This window comes from Pelophylax lessonae (genome assembly GCF_965119305.1).
Source record: "Pelophylax lessonae genome assembly, chromosome: 6".
Lineage (NCBI taxonomy): Eukaryota > Metazoa > Chordata > Amphibia > Anura > Ranidae > Pelophylax > Pelophylax lessonae.
In genome coordinates this window covers 111,242,375-111,266,261 of record NC_138773.1, presented here as the reverse complement: position 1 = coordinate 111,266,261, position 23,887 = coordinate 111,242,375, and the positions used below count along the sequence as shown (strand labels likewise).

General features: G+C 43.9%; 1 protein-coding gene across 1 annotated transcript in view; it reads right to left on the bottom strand.

Moving 5' to 3' along the window:
- LOC309558644 (dynein axonemal heavy chain 3-like) overlaps window positions 1–23,605 on the bottom strand; it is a gene marked incomplete at its 3' end in the record, with an annotated part of 260,568 nt that extends 236,963 nt beyond the window's left edge. Inside the window, exon 1 of the mRNA XM_082261711.1 lies at window positions 23,473–23,605. Coding sequence (XP_082117837.1) covers window positions 23,473–23,505 — 33 coding nt within the window. The 5' untranslated portion in view covers window positions 23,506–23,605. The remainder of the gene's footprint in view (window positions 1–23,472) is intronic.
- Window positions 23,606–23,887: the final 282 nt, after the last annotated feature.

The window sequence follows — 23,887 nt, the reverse complement described above, 5'->3', positions numbered from 1 at the left end:
CAATGCAGGTAACTATCAGGGCACATAGAAAATGATTCATTTCTACATGCCCTATTCACACTGCAATGCAGCCAAGAGGTGCAGTGTTCTCCAGTACAATGCAGTTATGTAGCATTTTACTGAGGCGCACTGAAGACACCACATATCACTGCGCTACTATACAGAGAAGTGTATAAAGTGTCACTTTGTGCACTTCAAATAAACCTATGACCTCTAGCTTGTGAAGCTGGAAGAGCCGGAGCAAATATTTGGATTTTTTCTACAGCTTCCCTGTAAAATCTATTTCTTGGAGTACATCATGGGACACAGAACCATTTATTACTATATGGGTTATAGGCGACCCCTTAGGTGAATGGACACTGGCAACCAATCAGACAGGAAGTCCCCCTATATAACCCCTCCTACACAGGAAGAACCTCAGTTTTGTAGCAAGCAATAAATACCTCATACAAGAGGTACTCCAAGAAATTGATTTTTCAGGTAAACTGTAGAAAAAAAATCCATATTCCTTTATCGTACATCATGGGACACAGAGCCATATTCATTACTATATGTCCCATAGCAATGCATCTGAGGGGAGGTGGACACCATAACTATTGCCATCAGACCACAAAAGATCTATATAGCTGCCTGCAGAACACTGCGGCCAAATGCAGACTCCTCCTTAGTCCCAACATCCACTTGATATAATCTAGTGAACGTATGCATCGTCGCAAGTCGCGGCTTTGCAAATCTGAGCCATAGAAGCTTGATGGCGAACTGCCTCCTCTGGTAGAGTGCTCCTTTACCAGAAAAGGTGGAACCTTCCCTTTAAAATCATACGCCTGGATAATAACCTGGCAAATCCAAGACAATAAATCATAAACTTGGACTCAGCCTGCCCTTTCCTGGGATCTTCTGGTAGCATAAACAAAAGATCGGTCTTACGAAGCTGAGCCAACCTTTTCAAGTAAATCTTAAGTGCACATACTACATCAAGAAAATGTAATAACTTTTCCTCCTCTGTTTGAGGATCTTGAAAAAAGAAAGGCAGTATAATGTCCTGATTCAAATGAAAGGCGGACAACACCTTGGGAAAAAAACCTGGGTGTGGACATATGGTCACCCTATCTTGATGTAAAATCAAGAATGGCTCTTTACAAGAAAGAGCTGCTAGTTCTGATACTCTTCTGGCTGAAGTTACTCTTCTCGCTGAAGTTATCGCAATCAAAAAGACCAATTCGCTGGTCAAAAGAGCCAGGGGAATATGCCCTGTAGGCTCAAAATGCTGTTTCTGTAAAACTGCCAACACCAAATTTAGGTCCCAGGAACACAATGGTGGCTTCACTGGTGGAAGCATACGTAACATTCCTTGAACAAAGGTTTGAACAAAGGAATGCGAAGCGATCCGTCTCTGGAATAAGACCGACAAGGCTGAAATGTGACCATTTATAGTTCCTAAGGCTAATTTCATATTGTCTACCCCTACTTGCAAGAAGGCTAAAATTATCCCAATGATATATTTGCAGTGATGCAATTTCCTGGCCTCACATCAGGTAATGTAAGATTTCCAGACTCTGTAATAAATGCTTCTAAAGATTGTTTTTTTTAGCATTTATCAGGGTAGAAAATGCAAGACCAGATATACCCCGCTCCTTCAAAATCAAGGCTTCAATAGCCAAGCCATCAAATTTAGAGATTGTAAAGCAGGGTAAAATATCGGCCCTTGAGAGAGCAGGTTTGGACTCCATGGAAGAACCCAAGGCCTTGTCACTGCCAATTTTTGAATTTGTGCATACCAAAACCTCCTCGGCCATGCTGAAGCTTAAGGATTACTGGTTTCCCCTCTACCTGGATTCTGTGTAACAGATGTGGCAGCAGCTGAACCGAAGGAAAGGCATAGATCAGAGAAAATTCCTCCTAAAGAGTCACCAAGGCATCCACCGCAATTGTGTGTGGATCTCTGGTCCTGCAGACAAATCTTTTCAACTTGTTGTTGAACCTGGATGCCAACAGATCTACATCTGGGATCCCCCAGCATTGCCAGATCAATGCAAAGATCTCAGGGTGTAAGGACCATTCCCCCGAAACCATCTGTTGATGACTCAGAAAGTCTGCCTGCCAGTTTTCTATTCCTGGAATGAAAACCACTGATAGGCATGGAACAAATGTTTCTGCCCAGGATAGGATGATATCCACCTACTTCTGGGCTGACTGACTTTTGGTGTCACCCTGATGGTTGATATAAGCCACAGCAGTAGCATTGTTGGATTGTACCCTGACAGGGTAACCCCAAAGTCTGGGCGTCCAGTACTTTAAAGCCCGACAAACTGCTCAGGTTTCCAAGACATTGATGGGAAGACTTTTCTCTGCCCAAGACCACTTTCCCTGGACAGTGGCTTCCTCCAGAACCACTCCCCAACCAGAGAGACTGGCATCTGTAGTCACTATTTTCCAAACTACTGGAAGAAAGGATTTCCCTTTCCCTTTCTCCAAATTCTGGTTAACAACCACCAATGTAGTCTCTGGCATACTCTTGATACCAGAGACATGCACCAGTCTGGGGACTGGACCTTTCTGGTCCACGCTGCCAGAATGTTGTTCTGTAAGGGTCTGGCATGGAATTGAGCATAGGGAACTGCTCCAAATGAGGACACCATCTTCCCTAGTAACTTCATGCAAAGATGGCCTTCTTACGGATCAAAACAGATCGTCTGTGACCTTTCTTGATGGTAAGAATACCTTTGCCTGTATCGTGTCCACAAGGAAACCCAGATATTCCAGACGCTGAACCGGCTGTAATGCAGACTTTGCCAAGTTCAGAATCGAACCCAGACGTTCTAAGAACTGTACTGTCTGGAAAGCAAACTGTACTGTCTGGAAAATCTATTAGCAATAGATCATCTAAATATCATAGTACTGATATCTCTTGAGACCTTAGAGCAGCCAATTCTGGAGCTAGGATCTTTGTGAACACTCTTGGAGCCGTGGATAACCCAAAGGGCAGGGCCATAAACTGAAAATTACCATTTTCTACTGGAAAGCGTAAAAACCTTTGATAGGCCTGAAAAATAGACACTTGAAGGTATGTATCCTTGTATACGGATGGAAGAAATTCCTCTCCCTGCAGGGAGGTCATGACTGATTGAATTGACTCCATGTAATGTTCTGGTACCTTTGGTACCCTAATTCCACTTTTCCTAAGTGTATGCGCCCCACCATTCTCTTTTGGTAAGGTGCGCATACACCTTTAAGACCGATGCTGTCATCACTGAGCGCCGCTGGAGCGGCTATTTCAACCTCCGGTGGTCTCACTCACATGTTCGTTCAACGCCGCATAATCTGCCTTGAAGCTCTCATGCTTGCAAGCATACCTCGCTATCGGAACCACGCTGCTGATCCCTGTATCCCGTTACCGGATCATCCGCTCTTGCCGAACCTCTCCTCTACTACATTGCTACTAGTGATAAGTACCCCACAGGGGAAACCTCTATAACCTTCATACTAAAGCTTACACTATCTAGCTCTGCATACTAAGGACTATTACTACATCTGCATTAACTAAGATTGCTAGCTCTTGAGCCTAATACCATCTGCTCTTGCACTGGGTTGGTCTATCCTGTATGTTCACCTGCTACTCTATCATCTGCTACCATACATGATTTCTAAACCTATCTGCATCCCATCTGCTACTATCTTACTTTCAAGAACATTCCTTTCAAGTGTCTGTCATCTACCATCTCTACCCAACCTGTCTCTGCAGCCTATCATCACTATATTACTATACATATAAGTCACTCTAGGAACATCTTATTGAGTGTGTGTATTTACTTGCTGAATTGAGACTATCCACACATGATGAGTCTTGGGAGTTGGGATTGGTGTCTCAGCGTTTCTCTACATGACTACTGAAGTGGAATATTTCTGCAGCTGTAAATCCACATTATACATAAAACGCAGGAGCGTTACACTCCATAAGGAAAGTACAAATGTTCAGAAACTGGTTCAGAGCTTTGAGATCCAGAATAGGTCTTACATCTCCGTTCGGCTTAGGGACTATGAAAAGGTTTGAGTAAAAACCCTGAATCTTTCTCCGTCTGGAACCTCTGTAATCACTCTTTGGGACCTTAAATGGTCCAGAGCCAGAAAGAGAGATCTTATTTTTAGAGGATCCGCAGGTATGTTTGACTTTATAAACCGAGGATGCAGGAACACCCAGAATTACAGTTTGTATCCCTGCGAGATAGTGGAAATAACCCAGTTGTCCTGGAACCATAGCAGCCTTGCAACCACCTGGTTGAGTGGGGGCACCCCTTCACAAGGTAGGCTTAGAGGTAGACTTGGTAGATCTCTGGGCCCAGGGTTTCCTCTGCCCTTGCCCTGAAGGCTTGGTTCTGGATCCAGACGTCTGGGACCAACGCAACTGCCTGGGAATAGTCAGCAACTTTTTACACGGTAATTCCGCAAACCAGCTCTTTAGCCATAGGATTCTGTGCATATGCACTGTCAAGAGGGCAAACCATGACATTTGCTGTATGTATACATTTGCTGTATGAAGTCTTTAAGAGCATCCAATGTCTGGACCCCCTGAAAACATTCCGAAGTCAGAGCCGGGACCATCACCCTTTAAAGTAAAAGGTCCTGCACCGCCCCAAAAAGAGCCTGTAAGCTGACTGTGGACAGCCGCACATTGGAAGGAAGAACCTTACCGGAGGGTAAGGACGAAATTCAATCTTTTAGCCGGACCAAATTACCTCGTGAACCCACCTGACATGTACTAGGGGAGTCCACGGGTCCTAGAACCAGCAAAGATGTCCCCCCACCCCAGATTTGGGGGAGGGCGCACCTTCATGCTGAAGGGGCCTTGTCCACAGCTCTGGAGAAGCCTGCTCTTGACTTGCCAGACCAAGTTCACTTGGATCCTCCAGAGGAGGCCCCGAAGGGCTCCAATCCCTTGTCAGTCGACCCTGAGGAACGAAAAAACTTCTTACGAGCCGAGAAGGAGGGCCCACATCTAAAACAAAGGTCCCTGCCTTTAGTAGCCTACGCAAGAATGGTACTCTTCCCCCCTGTGAGACCTTTATTGATGTCATCCAGGGTAGCACCAAACAGGCAATCTCCTTGAAAAGGAAGTTCAGTCAAGGCCTTTTTAGAAGTCTGGTCTGCAGACCAGCATTTGAGCCAAAAAACATGCTGAAGGACCACTGCCGAAACAAAGAGCCGACCCAACAGGGGAGCCGCATCCAAAGAGACATGGCAGATAAACGGCAGCCCCTGGACCAGCTGGTCCGCCAGCTCAGCAATGGCAGAGGGGAGCTACTGCCCCTCCATGTCACGGCGCAAAAGCCTAGCCCATTCGGTCAGAGTTTGCGACACCATGGCAATGGTGAATATCGGCCTCAGTGCCGATTCAGCCAGGGTGTACATATTGCGGGCCACAGCCACCGCCTTCCTATCAGCCAGGTTATTAAGAGCCAGGGATTATTCAACCAGAATCATGATTGCCTTGTTAATCTGGAAAATGGAGGGTCCACCACCAGTGGAACAGTCCACTTCTAAAGAAGGGACTACTCATAGGGGTATCACCTAGCAAAATCGCTTAGGAACCCCAAGGGGATGCTTTGGTCATCCCCACTATTTAGTAACAATTCATAGGAGGGGGAAAGAGAACACCTTTTCCACTCTGGATGGGTTGTGAATGCCAAAGGGAACCTGCGCCCCTGCCGCAGCTGCAACTTCCATCTTTAAGGTCTTATGCAAAGCTAAAATCAGTGCGTCCACCAGCGCCTTTTCGTACGCAGTTGCAAAAGTGGATGAATCCTCCTCACTATCTGAGGATTCAGGACGCGTGGTCGCAGACCCAGCAGGGTGACCAACGTCAGCGACGACTGAATCAGATTCAGGATCTGATGAGACAGATAAGGCAGGGGAAGGCGGGGGGCGCTTTTTGCAAGCCCGTTGCCCAAAAGCCACCTCCACCAAGGACACCAAGGACCCTAGGACTGCCATCAGGGTATCGATGGTATCAATGGATGGATTGGACCTGGAGGGCCCCACAGCCTCAGAGGGGATCAGGTGGGGAGATGTGCTCCATAGACTCCATGAGTCACCAGGGGGACCCCGCAAAAAAGTGTAAAACATTGCTAAGGGTCAACCCCCACTGCTCTGGCAGCCCACCCGGCTGCCAGCCACAGAGCACCAATCGATCCTCAGTAGAGAGGGAGACCGGCGATCAGGAAATAAAAGTGATCCAGGAGTCAGCACCAGGGGATGAGGAGGGGCTCCCACAGTTGAAATCGCTGCCCAGGAAGGCTCTACTGTCATGGCCATTGCTATTTCCAATGCTGGACTACTGGAAAATGGCCACTGGGCTACACAAAACATGGCCGTCGTGCATTACAGCACACAGGTTACAAAAAAATGGCAGCCCTGTGCGGCACCACGAGGCTCCCAGGGACCCAGGAGGGGTTTCCTAGGCCTCAGAAAATGGCACGGGTAGGAAGAGGGGGGCCCGGTCATGAGCCCCCACCAGGTACAGCCCCCCAGCCGATCACCTGGTCACCAGCGGTGCACCCCCCCCAGCCCCAACTGCCAGCACAACACCCTGCCCCCACCCTAGGTGGTGGACCAGGCCACTTCACAGCCCCAGCGTCAGTGAAGGGGGGGGCGGATGGGGGGAGAGATGGCCAACAGGGGACACCAGACTGATTAGGAGGATGCCTAACGGGAAGGAGGGGAACCGTCCTATGGAGGGACCCACGTCCACCCCAAAACCCTCCAGGGGGAGAGGGGGACAGTTAATTACCATACCAGAAACCAGGCGGGCACCACTTTAGACAGAACCTCCTCTTCATCGAAATGGGGGGCTATCGGCCAGGAGGAACGCTGCAATTCGAGCCGAGACCCGGGCGTATGTGACCTCACGAGGCGTTTAACTCCCAGGCCAGCCCCCGTCCTAGCACAGAGCTGAGGTCTGCGCGCGCTCGCTGGCCAGACTGGGATGACCATTGGATCTAGATTATCCAGCCCGTTGCCCGGTCCGGCAGTTCATTGTAGAAAAATATTCTATCTAAAAAGAAAAAATTGCCAGGACCAGAGATCCCAGCAAGGAACTAGGACTATGCAGAAAAAACTGAGTACCTATAGCAGAGAGAGGGGGTATACCCCCTAGGACTGCCCATAGGCATAGCCAGACTTTATTCTGCCTAGTGTTCTAACCCTGTAGAGGGCAGTATAACACAATGGTTAAGAAGATCAGGAGCTGTGTCCGTCAATGAACGAAAGAGAAATAATAGTTCTGCTTTATTGATTTTTTTAATGCATATGTATTTTTTGTGTGTGTGCCTGCCTGTAGTAAAGCTTTAAAAAACGTATTGTTCTGCTTTTCTTTTCCTTGTTGTTTGTCCCAGCTAAACTACATGGGACATTGAATTCATTTGCTAATGAGCACTTGTCAGCGGTCACTTTATTTTCAATACACTAATTTCATTGTGCTGTAAATTACATGATTGCAGACAAGAGGTTGAATTACACTGTAGCAAGTGACTAAAATGTCTGGGTCACTGGGGCACTACGGCTGGACTTACATGGTTGGCAAACGAAAGTGCTTGGCAGACAGTTCTGAATCTTGCCTCCTGAACAATGGGGCTGAAATTAACCACACCGCATAGTTCAGGCTTGCATTACAGGGAGCAGCACAGTGCAGTGGGCCACCTAAATTATTTATATTACAAACCCGATTCCAAAAAAGTTGGGACACTGTACAAATTGTGAATAAAAACAGAATGCAATGATGTGGAAGTTTCAAATTTCAATATTTTATTCAGAATACAACATAGATGACATATCAAATGTTTAAACTGAGAAAATGTATAATTTTAAGGGAAAAATACATTGATTTTAAATTTTATGGCATCAACACATCTCAAAAAAGTTGGGACAAGGCCATGTTTACCACTGTGTGGCACCCCCTCTTCATTTTTTAACAGTCTGCAAATGTCCTGCAAATGTCTGGGGACTGAGGAGACAAGTTGCCCAAGTTTAGGAATAGGAATGTTGTCCCATTCTTGTCTAATACAGGTTTTTAGTTGCTCAACTGTCTTAGGTCTTCTTTGTTGCATCTTCCTCTTTATGATGCGCCAATTTTTTCTATGGGGGAAAGATCTGGACTGCAGGCTGGCCATTTCAGTACCCAGATCCTCCTTCTACACAGCCATGATGTTGTAATTGATGCAGTATGTGGTCTGGCATTGTCATGTTGGAAAATGAAAGGTCTTCCCTGCAAGAGACAACATCTGGATGGGAGCATATGTTGTTCTAGAACTTGGATATACCTTCAGCATTGATGGTGCCTTTCCAGATGTGTAAGCTGCCCATACCACACGCACTCATGCAACCCCATAACATCAGAGATGCAGGCTTCTAAACTGAGCGCTGAGAACAACTTGGGTTGTCCTTGTCCTCTTTAGTCCGGATGACAAGGCATCCCAGTTTTCCAAAAAGAACTTCAAATTTTGATTCGTCTGACCACAGAACAGTTTTCCACTTTGCCACAGTCCATTTTAAATGAGCCTTGGCCCAGAGAAAACACCTGCGCTTCTGGATCATGTTTAGATTTGGCTTCTTTTTTGGCCTATAGAGTTTTAGCTGGCAACAGCGAATGGCACGGTGGATTGTGTTCACCGATAATGTTTTCTGGAAGTATTCCTGAGCCCATGTTGTGATTTCCATTACAGTAGCATTCCTGTATGTGATGCAGTGCCGTCTAAGGGCCCGAAGATCACGGGCATCCAATATGGTTTTTCAGCCTTGACCCTTACGCACAGAAATTGTTCCAGATTCTCTAAATCTTTGGAGGATATTATGCACTGTAGATGATGATAACTTCAAACTCTTTGCAATTTTTCTCTGAGTAACCCCTTTCTGATATTGCTCCACTATTTTTCGCCGCATCATTGGGGGAATTGGTGATCCTCTGCCCATCTTGACTTCTGAGGGACACTGCCACTCTGAGAGGCTCTTTTTATACCCAATAGGTTGAAAATTGGTCCTCCAGCTGTTCCTTATATGTACATTTAACTTTTCCGGCCTCTTATTGCTACCTGTCCCAACTTTTTTGGAATGTGTAGCTCTCATGAAATCCAAAATGAGCCAATATTTGGCATGACATTTCAAAATGTCTCACTTTCAACATTTGATATGTTATCTATATTATATTGTGAATAAAATATACGTTTATGAGATTTGTAAATTAGTCCATTCCTTTTTTACTCACAATTGGTACAGTGTCCCAACTTTTTTGGATTTGGGTTTGTAGATTACATTGCTCCCCTTGTTGGTGTCCCCCACCAGTAGAGTGATTTGAAAGCCAAAAGAATGCTGCCTGATAACAAACATGGTCTTCTGCTGTTTAGCACCTCTGTGAATCCCTGTTGACTTGGCTACATTTTGATCCATGTAAAGTATGTATGGCCACCCTTAATCTTGTAAAGACTTGCCTGAGGGGCATGGTGTACAGCAAGCATTTCTACCCGTTAGAAGGAATATTCACCAATGTCTGCCTTTGCTGGCTGGTTCAATCCTCCCCACACTGTGGGAGGGGGGGGTTCAAAAATATTAATATATAAAAAAATAAAGTACCCATCATACACATAAACACCTACATGCATACACATACATACAGTTTGGATGCACATGCATATGTAAACACCTATTAAACAGCACATATTAGTTATCCCCAAATGCATGGGGCAGAAGAATTAATTTAGGGCCCTGCTTTGGGTTTCATGTTAAATTCATGAGCTTTAAGGTCTGGATCACATTTTTATATGTACTTAGAAATGCATAAAATAAATGTATAAAAAAATACAAACAGGCAGTTGAACCCATCTAAAAAAATATTATGTAGTAACTTGGGGCTGTGCATATGCGGCTGCTATGACTGAAAAGCAAAATTATATCCTCCTCCCCCTGCATTCTGCAAATATGTTTTATCCGCTAAGTGAATGGGATCGTACTGCAATCATGAACAAAAGACATATTTACAATAAAAAATCCTCATTCAACTGCCAAAATAAAAGGGGTATTCAGAAAGGGGCAGTATTGTCTCCTAAATGCCTGAAGCCGCTCTCTACCACTTCACTACCACTCTGTTTCAGAGAGGCAGCAAGGGTTGTCATCCATGTGAACAAGCCCCGAAGCACTCATCAGGGAGGCTCATAGTCTCCCCTACCTCTATGATCCTTCCCATTCTCATTCAACTGCCAAAATAAGAGGGGTATTCAGAAAGTGGCAGTATTGTCTCCTAAATGCCTGGAGCTGCTGCTCTACCACTTTGCTACCACTCTGTTTTAGAGGGGCTGCAAGGGAAGCCATCCATGTGAACATGCCCTGAAGCACTCATCAGGGAGGCTCATAGTCTCCCCTACCTCTATGATCCTTACCATCGCTACTAGAAAGATCAAGAGAGATGCAGAAGAGGCTGCTGCTGCTGAGATGATGAGGCGTATAAAAAGCACTTGTGGCAGCTGCAAACAGCACTATGAAATCAGCCATGCTTCCTCAACACAAGACACAAAACCAGGAAGCATATTCATTGATGTCACTACAGGAAAATAATCCTTATTTGCTAAAACCAAAAAAGCATCACACATGAAAACACATGTGAAAAGCGATTCGACATGCAAAAACGTTCATAAAAATAATAATATAAAACGCACCAAGGAGGACATGGAGAGATGTGAATAAAAGTGTTGCAATTGGTCACCTATTTACAATTTAGAGCAAACTTTATCAACCTTTTAATACCCTTGAAATCATTTTCATGCCTTGGGGAACCCCTGCTAAATTTTTCATTATTGAAAAAAGAATGCAGTGTATCTAGCATATTTGACACAGAGAGCAGATTGTTTTTAACACTCCCTTACTCTATAAGAAAAAAATGTTTCAGTAACAATCATAAAATTAAATAAATATTAATAATGGCCAGAAAGGAAACCCCGACAATGAAAACTGTAGTGCCTCTTACATTGGTGGTCAGTGAAAAAGTTCCTATTTAAATTAGTAGTCGATGAAGTGGTCCCACACATTAGTGACCAATGTGAGATGGAACCCTTATATTAGGCCCCTTTCACACATACCGTCCGTTCAGTTCATCAGTTCAGTCACGTCAAAATGTATCAGTTTTCCATCCGTTTTTCGTCAGTTGTTATCCGTTTTTCATCAGTTGTTATCCGTTTTTCATCCGTTTTTCGTCAGTTGTTATCCGTTTTTCATCCGTTTTTCGTCAGTTAACTGTTTTTCATCCATTGTCATCCGTTTTTCATCCGTTGTCATCCGTTTTTCGTCCGATCCGTTTTTTTGACGGATGAAAAATAGGGCATTCATACGTTCAAAAAAACGGACATTGATGGAAGTGGATGAAAACGGATGTTAACGGATGATCATCTGTTGTCATCCGTTTTTACATAGAGATACATTGATGTCCGTTTTTCATCCGTCAACGGATGGATGAAAAACGGACAAACGGACAGCATGTGTGAAAGGGGCCTTAGTGGTCAGTGGGAAAAGGACACGCTTAATTAGTTGATTAGTGGGAAAACTGCCCCCGTACTCACGGTTGAAAAGAGAATTGATATCAGTGGTTATTGAGAGGTAGGAACTCTTTAGGCCCCTTTCACACAGGCGGACCGTTCAGATCCGCCTGTCCGTTTTTTTGGCGGATCTGAACGGTCCCCCCATGCATTCCTATGGGGCATCGGATGTCAGCGGAGACATGTCCGCTGACATCCGACCCGATCCGATCCGTCAAATCTGGACGGATGGAAACCCTATTTTCCATCCGTCCAGCGGATCGGATCGAATGGGATCGGGTGAGAACGGACTGACGGTCCGTTGACATCCGATTTCCCCCATAGAAATGCATGGGGAACTGTCAGCTGTGTCTCCACACACAGCGCGGAGACACAGCTGTCCTCCTGCTGCTCAGCGGGGGATCGGCGGCTCGTTCCCCCGCTGAGAAAAACGGACTCCGTCCAGCGGACGGAGTGTGTGAAAGAGCCCTTATTGCTCAAGGAACCTCAGGGTTACAAAGAACCTTGGTTTAGAAACCCTTTAGATGTATTTGCTGCTGTTTTGCAGACAATTTTGAGTTGCAAATGATTAACTAAAAATAGTCTAATCTTTAATATTTAAAGACAAACCTGGAAATTACCCTGCGTTTATGAAAAATTAAAAAGAAATTTAATACATTTTCTTCTAAAAATATAGAATTATTACAAATTTGCGCAAAATCAGATCTGCCAAAAATGTGCTTCTCTCATACAGCACCACTATACTGCCCCTTTCTTTAGCATCCCCCTGGTATTGATCCTCATATCTGTCTCTGCTTCCCGTGAATTTCTTCCCCCCTCTGTCTCCAGCACCAACCATACTGTTCCTTATGTCTCCGGTACTCCCTCATTATATTACCCTTTTCCTCCACCACAGTACTGCTTCTCCTATCTGCCTACAGATTTCCATTGTGTCTTTCCCCTCATATAGCGCCACTGTCTCCCTTGCACTCTTGTCCCCTCCGAATCAACCATCCCTCTGTGCTGCCTCTTTCCTCCATCTCCAGCAACCCTCTATACAGCTCCTCCTCTGCCTCCAGTGCCCAATGTCTTACCTGCAAGTAGGCAACATTCTAACCACATGCCAGTGTAATTGGGAGATTTGTTTAGTAGCTAGGGGGACGTTTAATGGAAAATATTTAAATCACAAATCAATGTCAGAAAACAAAATGATATCATGGCCTTCAATTAAAGTAAATGATACCTGGAGGCAAAAAAAGGGAATTTTAGAAGACACAGTCAAGTGATTTTGCTGAATATATAAGCTGATAAACCAATTGAGGCATGAACATTAATGTTATGTACATTTTCCATAAAGCCTTGAGGCTGCATCACTACATGATCTTGTAGTTCTTCGGCTGCTTGTAGTTCTGCACCATAAGCTAAAAACTTACATCACTGTAGAGAGTTAGAATGGCTGCATGAGCAACATCACCCTCATACAAAAAGCTCAATCTCCCTCATTTACTGGCAGGATCAACTGGTATGTTTAGCAGTAAAGCAATGAAAATAGAAAGCAATATGCTATTTAAGTTTGCAGCGCTTTCTATTTTACATTGCATAAATGTTACCACTACATACACTTGAAAGTAACGCTCTTGCTTAAATAGAATTCCAAATAAAGATGCTTCCTGTAAGGATCCTTTCACATGGGTTTTCTCCACTCCACAAGAATCCATAAACAGATCCCTTGCTGATTAACAGAACGGGACTGATGTCACTTTTGTGACATCCATGCCCATTCAGTTTTTTGTCCACATTTTGACAATGTATGTTTGGAGTCCTATGTTGGATCTATGGGGTGCCACATTAATGGAATGGTGTCTGTTTAAACCTCCAAACTGTCATGTTTAGGTACTAACCGTACTAAGAAACTAAAAATGACCTGGACAGACTCAGAGGTAGGTGGATGTAAACAATGTAAGTAACAGGAAAAAGCCGCTCAGGTGAGGTATATTGCTCCGGTGCAGGTCGGATCCGTCATCCAATGGTCCAATAAATCAAAGAAAATGTGACCGCACTCAGGAGAAGTTGAAGAACGAAGTGTTTAATTCCCCATACACATGAATGCACACAATGCTTACATAGACACGGGACAGGTAAACGCGTTTCCGCGATTCCACAGATCGCTTAATCATTACCAATCATCATCCTGGAATCATTTCCTGGAAATCTTTGTTTCTGAAGAAACTTTGCAGGGAAAATTTCTCTGCAATGATTCGGTGCTTAACATCATGGTCAGGTCTAGATTCCAATCATCAATGACAGTGACAGCCAAAATATGGAGCTAGAAGCTCTTTTTTAAAGGGAAAGATGTTTGTTAAGATGTTCCTGACACACTGGCTGGGTACAGTTAATAAAGAGATAGAGGACTGGAAAGAGTCAATAAAACTGACCACGATCTAGTAAAATTTTGTTAAAAATATTCATTTTAAGAACATTCGTTCAATTTTTTAGTTATCAGTGAGGTCAGGTCGACATAAGTTTTCTAATACAGTGACAAAAAATTCAAAGAAGCGGGAACTTTTTCTCGAATGAACATATTTCGAACAGTGCATTTCGCTCATTAAAGTCCATTCTTTTCAAAATCTTTTCTTTAAAAGCAGACAAATTTTTTAAGTATTTTCAAATGACATTTGGCAAGTCATCTGATGTATTGAGAAGTTTCGTAGGAAAGTTTGTAGAAACTTTAGTTCAAAAATCTACAAATCTAAGTTGGCACAAAGTGAAATGATGTGTTGTAACCCACAGGCACCCACAGAAACTTCCCCTAATCAATTTCAATCAATTTGAAAAAATCAGAGCTATGAATTATTTTTGCTGAATGATTCCTGGATGGCTAGATATACACGTTATTACATGGGTTATCACTCATTAAAATAACTGTGAGTCTCAAAAAGGTGTGAGAAGAGATCAGGAAAGCATCATTTGAGATTCCAATAAAATAATGATGGTGAGAAATAAAGGTTCGCATACTAATGATTTCACACCCAAGCTAAATTTATGGCTTGACAGCTAAAGAGCACTGTGCAGATTTGCAAACCCTTGCATACTTGAAAAGCTGACATTTTTTATTTTGGGGGGGGGGGGGGGTTGTTCCACCCTGTCCCCTGCCTCTATTTTTGCCTAGCCCTGCTCCAGCAGCCTCCTGGGAGGTCTTTATCAGATACAGTATCTCAGGAGGCATTGGCTTCCACCCAGCAGCTGGAGCGGGAAGGATCCAGTGTCTTGTCATCAGAGGAGCAGCTGCAAAGACCTAGAAGTGACAGCTGGCTCATAATGGCATGCGCTGGTGGAGCTGCGGATCACAGCAGGACAATGCTGGATTTTCTTGGCATATTAGTACGTTGAGCGCAACCCAGCAAAAAGGGTAAGAGGGGTAAAGTTCCTCCGTAAACAGTTTTGTAAAGTATCTAAAGTCACCAACACTGCAGAGGAAAGTTTCTTTCACAGTTTATTTAAAACATTTGCATCGTAAAGCCAACAATTTGGCGCCACAAGGGTTCCCTTCTTCAGAAAGCATAGGGTCCTTTCACACGGTCCGTTCGGTTTTTTCCTCCGCTCAGTGACTTTTTTTTTTTTAAATGGACACGGAGTGTGCGTTCTGTTTGTCCTTTTATCATCCCATCCGTTTGCGGATGATAAATGGAGATAATATATGTCAATGGGATTGCGAATGTCAGCAGATGACACCACTGACATCCGTTTTTGCATCCGTTCTGTTTTTTAAATAGAAGAAAAATAGGGTTCTCTTCCGTTCCAAAAAACGGAACTGAACGGAAAGGACGCAAATCGGATGGTCATCCGCTGACATCCGCAATCCCATTGACATGCATTATGTCTGTTTTTCATCCGCAAATGGATGGGAGGAAAAAACAGACATACGGACCGCCCGTGTGAAAGGACCCTTACAAATTGCAGAGAACAATCAAACATGTGCATTCATAAAGTATTCAGACCCCCTTCACTTTTTTCAGTTTTGTTATGTTGCAGCCTGATACTACCGTTGTTTAAATTATTTTTTTTTTCTCATTTAACTACACTGAAATTTAGCTCAGGTGCCTCCCATTTCTCCTGATCATTTCTGAGATGTTTCTATACCTTGCTTGGAGTCCTCCTGTGGTAAAATAAATTGATTGGACATGATTTGGAAAGGCAAACACCTCTCTACAAAACAACTCACAGCTGACAATGCATATGGTATCAGAGCAAAAGCCATGAGGTCAATGGAATTGCCTTCAGAGCTCATAGACAGGAATTTTGCAAGGCACAGATCTGGGGAAAGCAACAAAAAAAATGGCTGCTGCACTAAGCACAATGGCCGCCATAATTCTCAAATGGAAGAAATTTGGCACAACCAGGACTCTTCCAAGAGCTGGTCACTCAGAGCAATCAGGGGAGAAGGGCCTCACTAAGAGAAGTGACCAAGAACCAGATGGTCACTCTGAACTCCAGAGATCCTGTGTGGAGACGGAACAAAATTTGAGAAGGACAACCATCACTGCATCCTTCCACCAATCTGATCTTTACGACAGAGTGGCTAGCTAGACGGAACCCTCTCCTCAGTGCAAAACACATGAAAGCCTGCAAAAGCTCCAATCAAGGTGCAGAAACATCTCAGCAACGATCAAGAGAAATAGGAGAGACCTGGGCTAAATTTCAAGTGTTGTTGCAAAGGGTCTGAAAACTTATGCCAATGTAATATTTCAGTTTTTTTATTTTTAATACATTTATGACATTTCTAAAACTCTGCTTTCGCTTTGTCAATATGGGGTACTTAGTGTAGATTAATGGGGAAAAAAACAAATGTACACAATTCCAGTATCTGGCTGCAACATAATATAATTGAAAAAAGTGAAGGGGTCTAAATAATTTATGAATGCTATACAGTGAGGTAAGCTATAGTAACACAGTGCAACACCCTTATGACATCTCTGGAATGTTATATTACCACCAAAACCATCACATGAGCAAACAAAAAAAATAACGTGCAGAAATTATATAATGTATATACATACAGCCCTACCGGCTGTCAAAATATCCAAATAGTAGTTGCATCTGATGCAGGCGATGTTAGGCTGACAATATTCCATGCAGCTCTTTCGATTTTTTAGTGGATGGATGTCGTTTGGGGGGCACCCAACAGGGTCACCAAATGTGTTCATCAGGAACCGGCTGATATTTAAACAGTTTATGGCCAACACTGACCCTCTAGGACTGGAAGATAAGAATCTGGCAATATTACTGTTGGAACGAGTATAGAGTAACAGTAACTTAAAGCGGAGTTCCACCCCAAAGTGGAACTTCCGCTCATTTGCTCCCCCCCCCCTGGTGCCACATTTGGCACCTTTCAGGGGGGAAGGGGTACCTGTTTTTGACAGGTGCCCTTCCCCACTTATGGGAAATGGTGTCGCGGCAAAGTTTGGCCCCCTCCTCCTACCCCCCCCGCCACTGATCCAATCCGAATGCGTGCGCAGTAGGGACCCGCCCGTGAAGCCACAAGTCGGTGCCCTTACCGGCAATGGCGGAGGCAGCACCCGACAGCCGATGGAAACAGGTAAGAGTCCTAAGTGTCCTGATATTAAAAGTCAGCAGCTACACATACTCACTTTTAATTTTTGGAGGGGGGGGCGGAGCTCCGCTTTAAGGCCCAGGATACACAGGATAAGAAAATCAGAAGAAAAATTTTAGTCCGACAAACGATCTGCCGATATTCAGATCCTTAGTCTGGTGCTTTCGACAGCCGATTACAAATTTTCACAGGACAAAAGCTGAATGTTTAGGCTGTAAAATTTTTATCTTACGTGAACACAACGTCCAGTTTTCGGATGAAAAATAATCGTAAGAGCAAGACTACGCATGCTCGGAAATGAACGAATGCATACAAAAATGTGTCCGATAATCTGATTGTGTGTACGAGGCTTTACTATTTTTGGAGTTTTTATTTTTAGCTTTAGGCTGTGTTCACACTTATGCGAATTGGATGCGGGTTTCCCAGCCTGACATGACAACAGATGTGACCGGCTCTCAAGGGAGCGGATTCACACATCTCCGGGCTGGCTGCACAGCGAATTGCATAGGGGTCCAGTGCGTCTTTGGCTCAGTTTCAGGTCTGAATTTAGGCAAAAATTTGGGCCTGATTCGCCCATGAAACAGAGAACAGGGACGCACCGGACCCCTGCTGTCATTCGTTTCAAGTGTGCACCCAGCCTTAGTAGCCGTATTACCCATTTGACTGAGCTAAAGCTATGATGTTATTTAGGCTTTATTTACCCTGGCAACGATATACAAACTGTATAGGACATTTCTCAGTGCATATTAATGCATATAACAATATTAAATGTTACAGTTCCCACTGTACATTTACCTTTAGGTACATTCAGTTTAGCGGAAATAGAATTATGTGCGTCCAGGAGCAGATAAGATACTTTGATGCATCTAAATGTATGTAAACACATACAGTATTAAAAGCTCATATAGTGTGAAATATGTCTATATTTCAGCTTGCGTAAATACGTCTACGGATGTATGTATGGCCCTAATTTAGATTCCAGAGGCTTACGCACATATAAGAATATGCCTGCATACAGCTGTATCCTGTAATATTTTACACTATATGGCCAATACACCCATGGGCATGAGCTCCTAAATACAGAAGAACTCGATATGGAAAGCATAATGTGTGTTTATTCTTCCCAGATATTTCTCCTGTATTTAAAGTGGGTACGGAAAGTATTCAGACCCCCTTAAATTTTTCACTCTTTGTTATATTGCAGCCATTTGCTAAAATCATTTAAGTTCATTCTTCTTCCTCATGAATGTACACATAGCACCCCATACTGACAGAAAAACACAGAATTGTTGACATTGTTGCAGATTTATTAAAAGAGAAAAAAACTGAAATATCACATGGTCCTAAGTATTCAGACCCTTTGCTGTGACACTCATATATTTAACTCAGGTGCTTTCCATTTCTTCTGATCATCCTTGAGATGGTTCTACACCTTCATTTGAGTCCAGCTGTGTTTGATTATACTGATTGGACTTGATTAGGAAAGCCACACACCTGTCTATATAAGACCTTCCAGATCACAATGCATGTCAGAGCAAATGAGAATCATGAGGTCAAAGGAACTGCCTGAAGAGCTCAGAGACAGAATTGTGGCAAGGCACAGATCTGGCCAAGGTTACAAAAAGATTTCTGCTGCACTTAAGGTTCCTAAGAGCACAGTGGCCTCCATAATCCTCAAATGGAAGATGTTTGGGACGACCAGAACCCTTCCTAGAGCTGGCCGTCCGGCCAAACTGAGCTATCGGGGGAGAAGAGCCTTGGTGAGAGAGGTAAAGAAGAACCCAAAGATCACTGTGGCTGAGCTCCAGAGATGCAGTCAGGAGATGGGAGAAAGTTGTAGAAAGTCAACCATCACTGCAGCCCTCCACCAGTCGGGGCTTTATGGCAGAGTGGCCCGACGGAAGCCTCTCCTCAGTGTAAGACACATGAAAGCCTGCATGGAGTTTGCTAAAAAAAACACCTGAAGGACTCCAAGATGGTGAGAAATAAGATTCTCTGGTCTGATGAGACCAAAATAGAACTTTTTGGCCTTAATTCTAAGCGGTATGTGTGGAGAAAACCAGGCACTGCTCATCACCTGTCCAATACAGTCCCAACAGTGAAGCATGGTGGTGGCAGCATCATGCTGTGGGGGTGTTTTTCAGCTGCAGGGACAGGACGACTGGTTGCAATCGAGGGAAAGATGAATGCGGCCAAGTACAGGGATATCCTGGACAAAAACCTTCTCCAGAGTGCTCTGGACCTCAGACTGGGCCGAAGGTTTACCTTCCAACAAGACAATGACCCTAAGCACACAGCTAAAATAACGAAGGAGTGGCTTCACAACAACTCCGTGACTGTTCTTGAATGGCCCAGCCAGAGCCCTGACTTAAACCCAATTGAGCATCTCTGGAGAGACCTAAAAATGGCTGTCCACCAACGTTTACCATCCAACCTGACAGAACTGGAGAGGACCTGCAAGGAGGAATGGCAGAGGATCCCCAAATCCAGGTGTGAAAGACTTGTTGCATCTTTCCCAAAAAGACTCCTGGCTGTATTAGATCAAAAGGGGGCTTCTACTAAATACTGAGCAAAGGGTCTGAATACTTAGGACCATGTGATATTTCAGTTTTTCTTTTTTAATAAATCTGCAACAATGTCAACAATTCTGTGTTTTTCTGTCAGTATGGGGTGCTATGTGTACATTCATGAGGAAGAAGAATGAACTTAAATGATTTTAGCAAATGGCTGCAATATAACAAAGAGTGAAAAATTTAAGGGGGTCTGAATACTTTCCGTACCCACTGTAAGTCCCGGTTCACACTTCTGCGATGCGGGAACGCTGCAAATATATACAGCGTGTTCCCACATCGCATCCGCACCCCTGGCAGTTCACACTGCCATATGCGATACGCAGGGGGTGTCAATTCAAAGTTAACGACACCCCCAGTTTAGTTTGCATATCGCAGTGCGATCTGCAAGTTCGCACAGAATCGGATCGCTCTAGTGTGAACCACCGGCATATGCCATCCGATTCTGCTGCGGATAAAAAAAAAGGGTCATGTGCGTGTTTAGTGCGATGCAAATTCAGCTATACAAACTGTATGGCTGAAATTTGCACCGCACAGAGATCTCATGTAATTTAGGAGCAAAACAGGAGGCTAATGTGAAAATGAATGTTGTTGCTAGAATGAGTGGCAGGTAAGCTACTATTTTAGTTTTTATTTAATATGACTTTTTCATCCTAGAGAGTTGAGGCTATAGTAGTATTTAGGGCACATGTCAGTGGGAGTTGTTTTTTTATGTGATTGAAACGCAGATCAGCAAATTGCCATTGACTTTAGTGGAGAGTACAAGTGACGGCTTAGAGGCTGCACTTGACCTGCTTTGCATTGCACTGCGTTTCTTTGGGCCAATTAAAGCAGAAGTAAATTGAAAATGTAAAGCCGTGCTCTATATACTATGTCTTTTCTTCAATAGACACCTCCTGCTCACAGTCTTCTATTGTATTGCACTGAAATGCGTATGGCCACTCTAACAGGGGCAGACTGGCAGCCTTCGGCCCAAACCAGAAGGCCATGGTGCAGCGAATTGGCCCCACTCCCACTATTCCTCTTCCCGGCCTCCTCCTGACCCCCATTCCAGGCTGAAGCTTCACTCCAGGTACTCTCTACTCATCTGCCAAACTCAGGTTCCTGACCTGGCCAGCAGAGGGCGATTAGGGGGAGCTGGGACAGCTCGATCCCGGGCTGGCCGGGGGGAGGAGAGTCTCTAGAGGTGCATGGAACTGGCTTCTGTTCAGACACAGTTTACACCATCCATGCTGGGGGGGGGGGGGGGGAGGCCTACGCTCTGTCCTTGTCTTTATCCCACACTCAATAGGTCAGCGGTGGAGACTTTTTACCAGGAATCCTTTAGGCATGTCTGTGGCAGAAGCAGTGCAGCCCTTTTACGGGGCATCAGAGTGGCCCGGGGGGCAATTTCCCCCCCTGGCCCAGTCCTCCCCTGCACTCTAAAGGCTCATTCACATGTGTGGCCAGAAAGCGATAAAAGCAGGTGGTTGAGACCTGGTTTTACTTCCCCCTAAGGCCTGGTTCACACCTATGCATTTTTAGTGAGTTTTCGGTTTTACAGAAACACACTACATTCTATTTAACATGGTTTCCTATGGGTCATGTTCACATCTGTTCATTTTATGGAAAGGGCCAGGGCCAGGTTGTGTTTTTGGTTCCATATACTTTAACGGATCAAAAATGTGTATTAAAAACACAAAATGCACCCGGAATATGCATCAAATACAACCTGCATAGGTTTAAACCAGGCCTAACTGCACATCTGAACATCTAAATAGTCGTTTAGATCTGTACAGATGTGGCAACAATAATCCAACAGCATATCACATTTGGCAGGTACTGCAACCCATATAAGCCTATGGAGCTGTGGTGCAACTGCACCGTAACTATGCATGATTGCGGTGCAGTAGTGCGACATTTACATGGTTAAATTAGGCAGTTAGGGAGAGACCCGCCCCTGCTCGTTCACTGCCATCCCAGTGCGAGTGACCGGCGGCTTCGATGTCCGCCGGTCACTCGCGATCTCCCGCTGGAGAGGGAGAAAGGCAGGCGGCTGATGTAAACACAGCTGTCTGTCATTCTCCCTGATCTAACTGCAGAGATCATACGATCCTGCTATGTAGGATCGTATGTCTCTGTGGTTACATCACAAGCCACGCCCCTTTACAGTTAGAAGCACGCCCCTAGGGACACACTTAGTCCCTGGATGTCTAATAAATTAACAATTTCCCTGCAAGTGTCATTTTTACAGTAACAGTGCATATTTATAGCACTGATTACTGTAGTAATGTCACTGGTACCCCCAAAAGTGTAAAAAATGTCAGTCAAGGGTCCGATCTGTCCGCCGCAAAGTAGCAGTCCCGCAAAAAAAAAAAAAAAATTGCAGATCGCCGCCATTACTAGTTAAAAAGAAAAACAATAAAAATGACATAAATCTTTCCCGTAGTTAGTAAACGCAATAACTTTTGCGCAAACCAATCAAAATATGCTTATTGCGATTTTTTTAACCAAAAAAATGTACCGTTGATCTCTGTTCTTACACCTCAAGCCACATCCAATCACAGTTAGAATCACCCCCCTAGGGACACACTTAACCCCTCCCTCTCAAATAAAGTTAACCCCTTCCCTGCCAGTGTTATTTTTACAGTAACAGTGCATATGTATAGCACTGATTACTTTAGTAATGTCACTGGTAACCCCAAAAGTGTCAAAAATGTCAGTCAAGGGTCCGATCTGTCCACCGCAATGTCGCAGTCCCGCAAAAAAAAAAAAAAACAAAACAAAAAAAAAAATCGCAGATCGCCGCCATTACTCATTAAAAAAAAAAAACAACACAAATGACAAAAATCTTTCCCATAGTTAGCAAAAGCAATAACTTTTGCGCAAACCAATCAAAATACGCTTTTTGCGATTTTTTTTTACCAAACATATGTAGCATAAAACAAATTGGCCTAAAATGTTAAAAAATTTTGATTTTTACATTTTTTTGGGGGGGAATTTCATATAAAAAAATGTGAAAAATATTGTTATTTTTGCAAAATTGACACTCTTTTTTTGTTTATAGCACATGATCAAAAAATCGCACAGGTGATCAAATACCACCAAAAGAAAGCTCTGTTTGTGGGAAAAAAAGGACGTCAAATTCGTTTAGGTACAGCGTCGCACGACCGTGCAATTGTCCGTTAAAGTCACGCAGTGCCGAATCGCAAAATAGGCCCTGGTCAGAAAGGGGGTAAAATCTTCCAGGGCTTAAGTAGTTAAATGATGAAAACATTTGATTTTTTTTTTTTTTATTCGGGAATGTTATACAGCAAAAAGTGAAAAATATTGGGTTTTTGTTCAGAATTGTCGCTCTTTTTTGTTTATAGCCAAAATCGCAGAGGTGATCAAATACCACCAAAAGAAAGTTCTATTTGTGGGAAAAAAGGAAATCTATTTTATTTGGGTATAGAATCGCACGACAGCGCAATTATCTGTTAAAATAACACAGTGCCGAATCGCAAAAAATGGCCTGGTCATTAAGGGGGGCAAAACCTTCCGGTCCAGAAGTGGTTAAGGTGCTTTTGAATTGCAGGTAAAGCGGCATTTTCTGGTCAAGCACTACATTTTCCATTTCAGCGCATGCAGCTGCGTTCAAAAGGAAACATCTGCGTATGACCATAACGCACATCGACACAAGCCCTTTTTTTATATGCGATTAAGTCAAGCAGAAAGCGAACAATAAAGCGGTCAGCGACTAATAAAAGGAAGATGGCCTTACCTTGAGCGGCCTCGGAGTCAGTGAAGACTGCATTGTAATGTGAAGGTTTCCTGACTGAAGTGCAAAATCTGAGGAGAAATCAGGAACTTTTCCCCATCCAATGTCCCATCACACGTCTAGATTTATTATTATTAATATTGTCTGCGCTTATACCTAGGCAGCCTGTGCTAGATACAAGTCTGAGCTGACTGAATGGCTTCCAAAGCGTCAGTCTAAAGTTTGGTAACTAAGTAACGTGCTATGGGACGTACAGACCACAAGGTGTGTTTGTGTATCCTTCCCTGCCCTGCAATTAACTCTGTCAATCTCTGTGCTATTCCCCTGACAGAAAACAAAAATGGACACTTTCCATACCTGACAATAGAAATGACTGAGCCCGGTGTGAGTTATAGGGATTATATAAAGACCCCTCTAG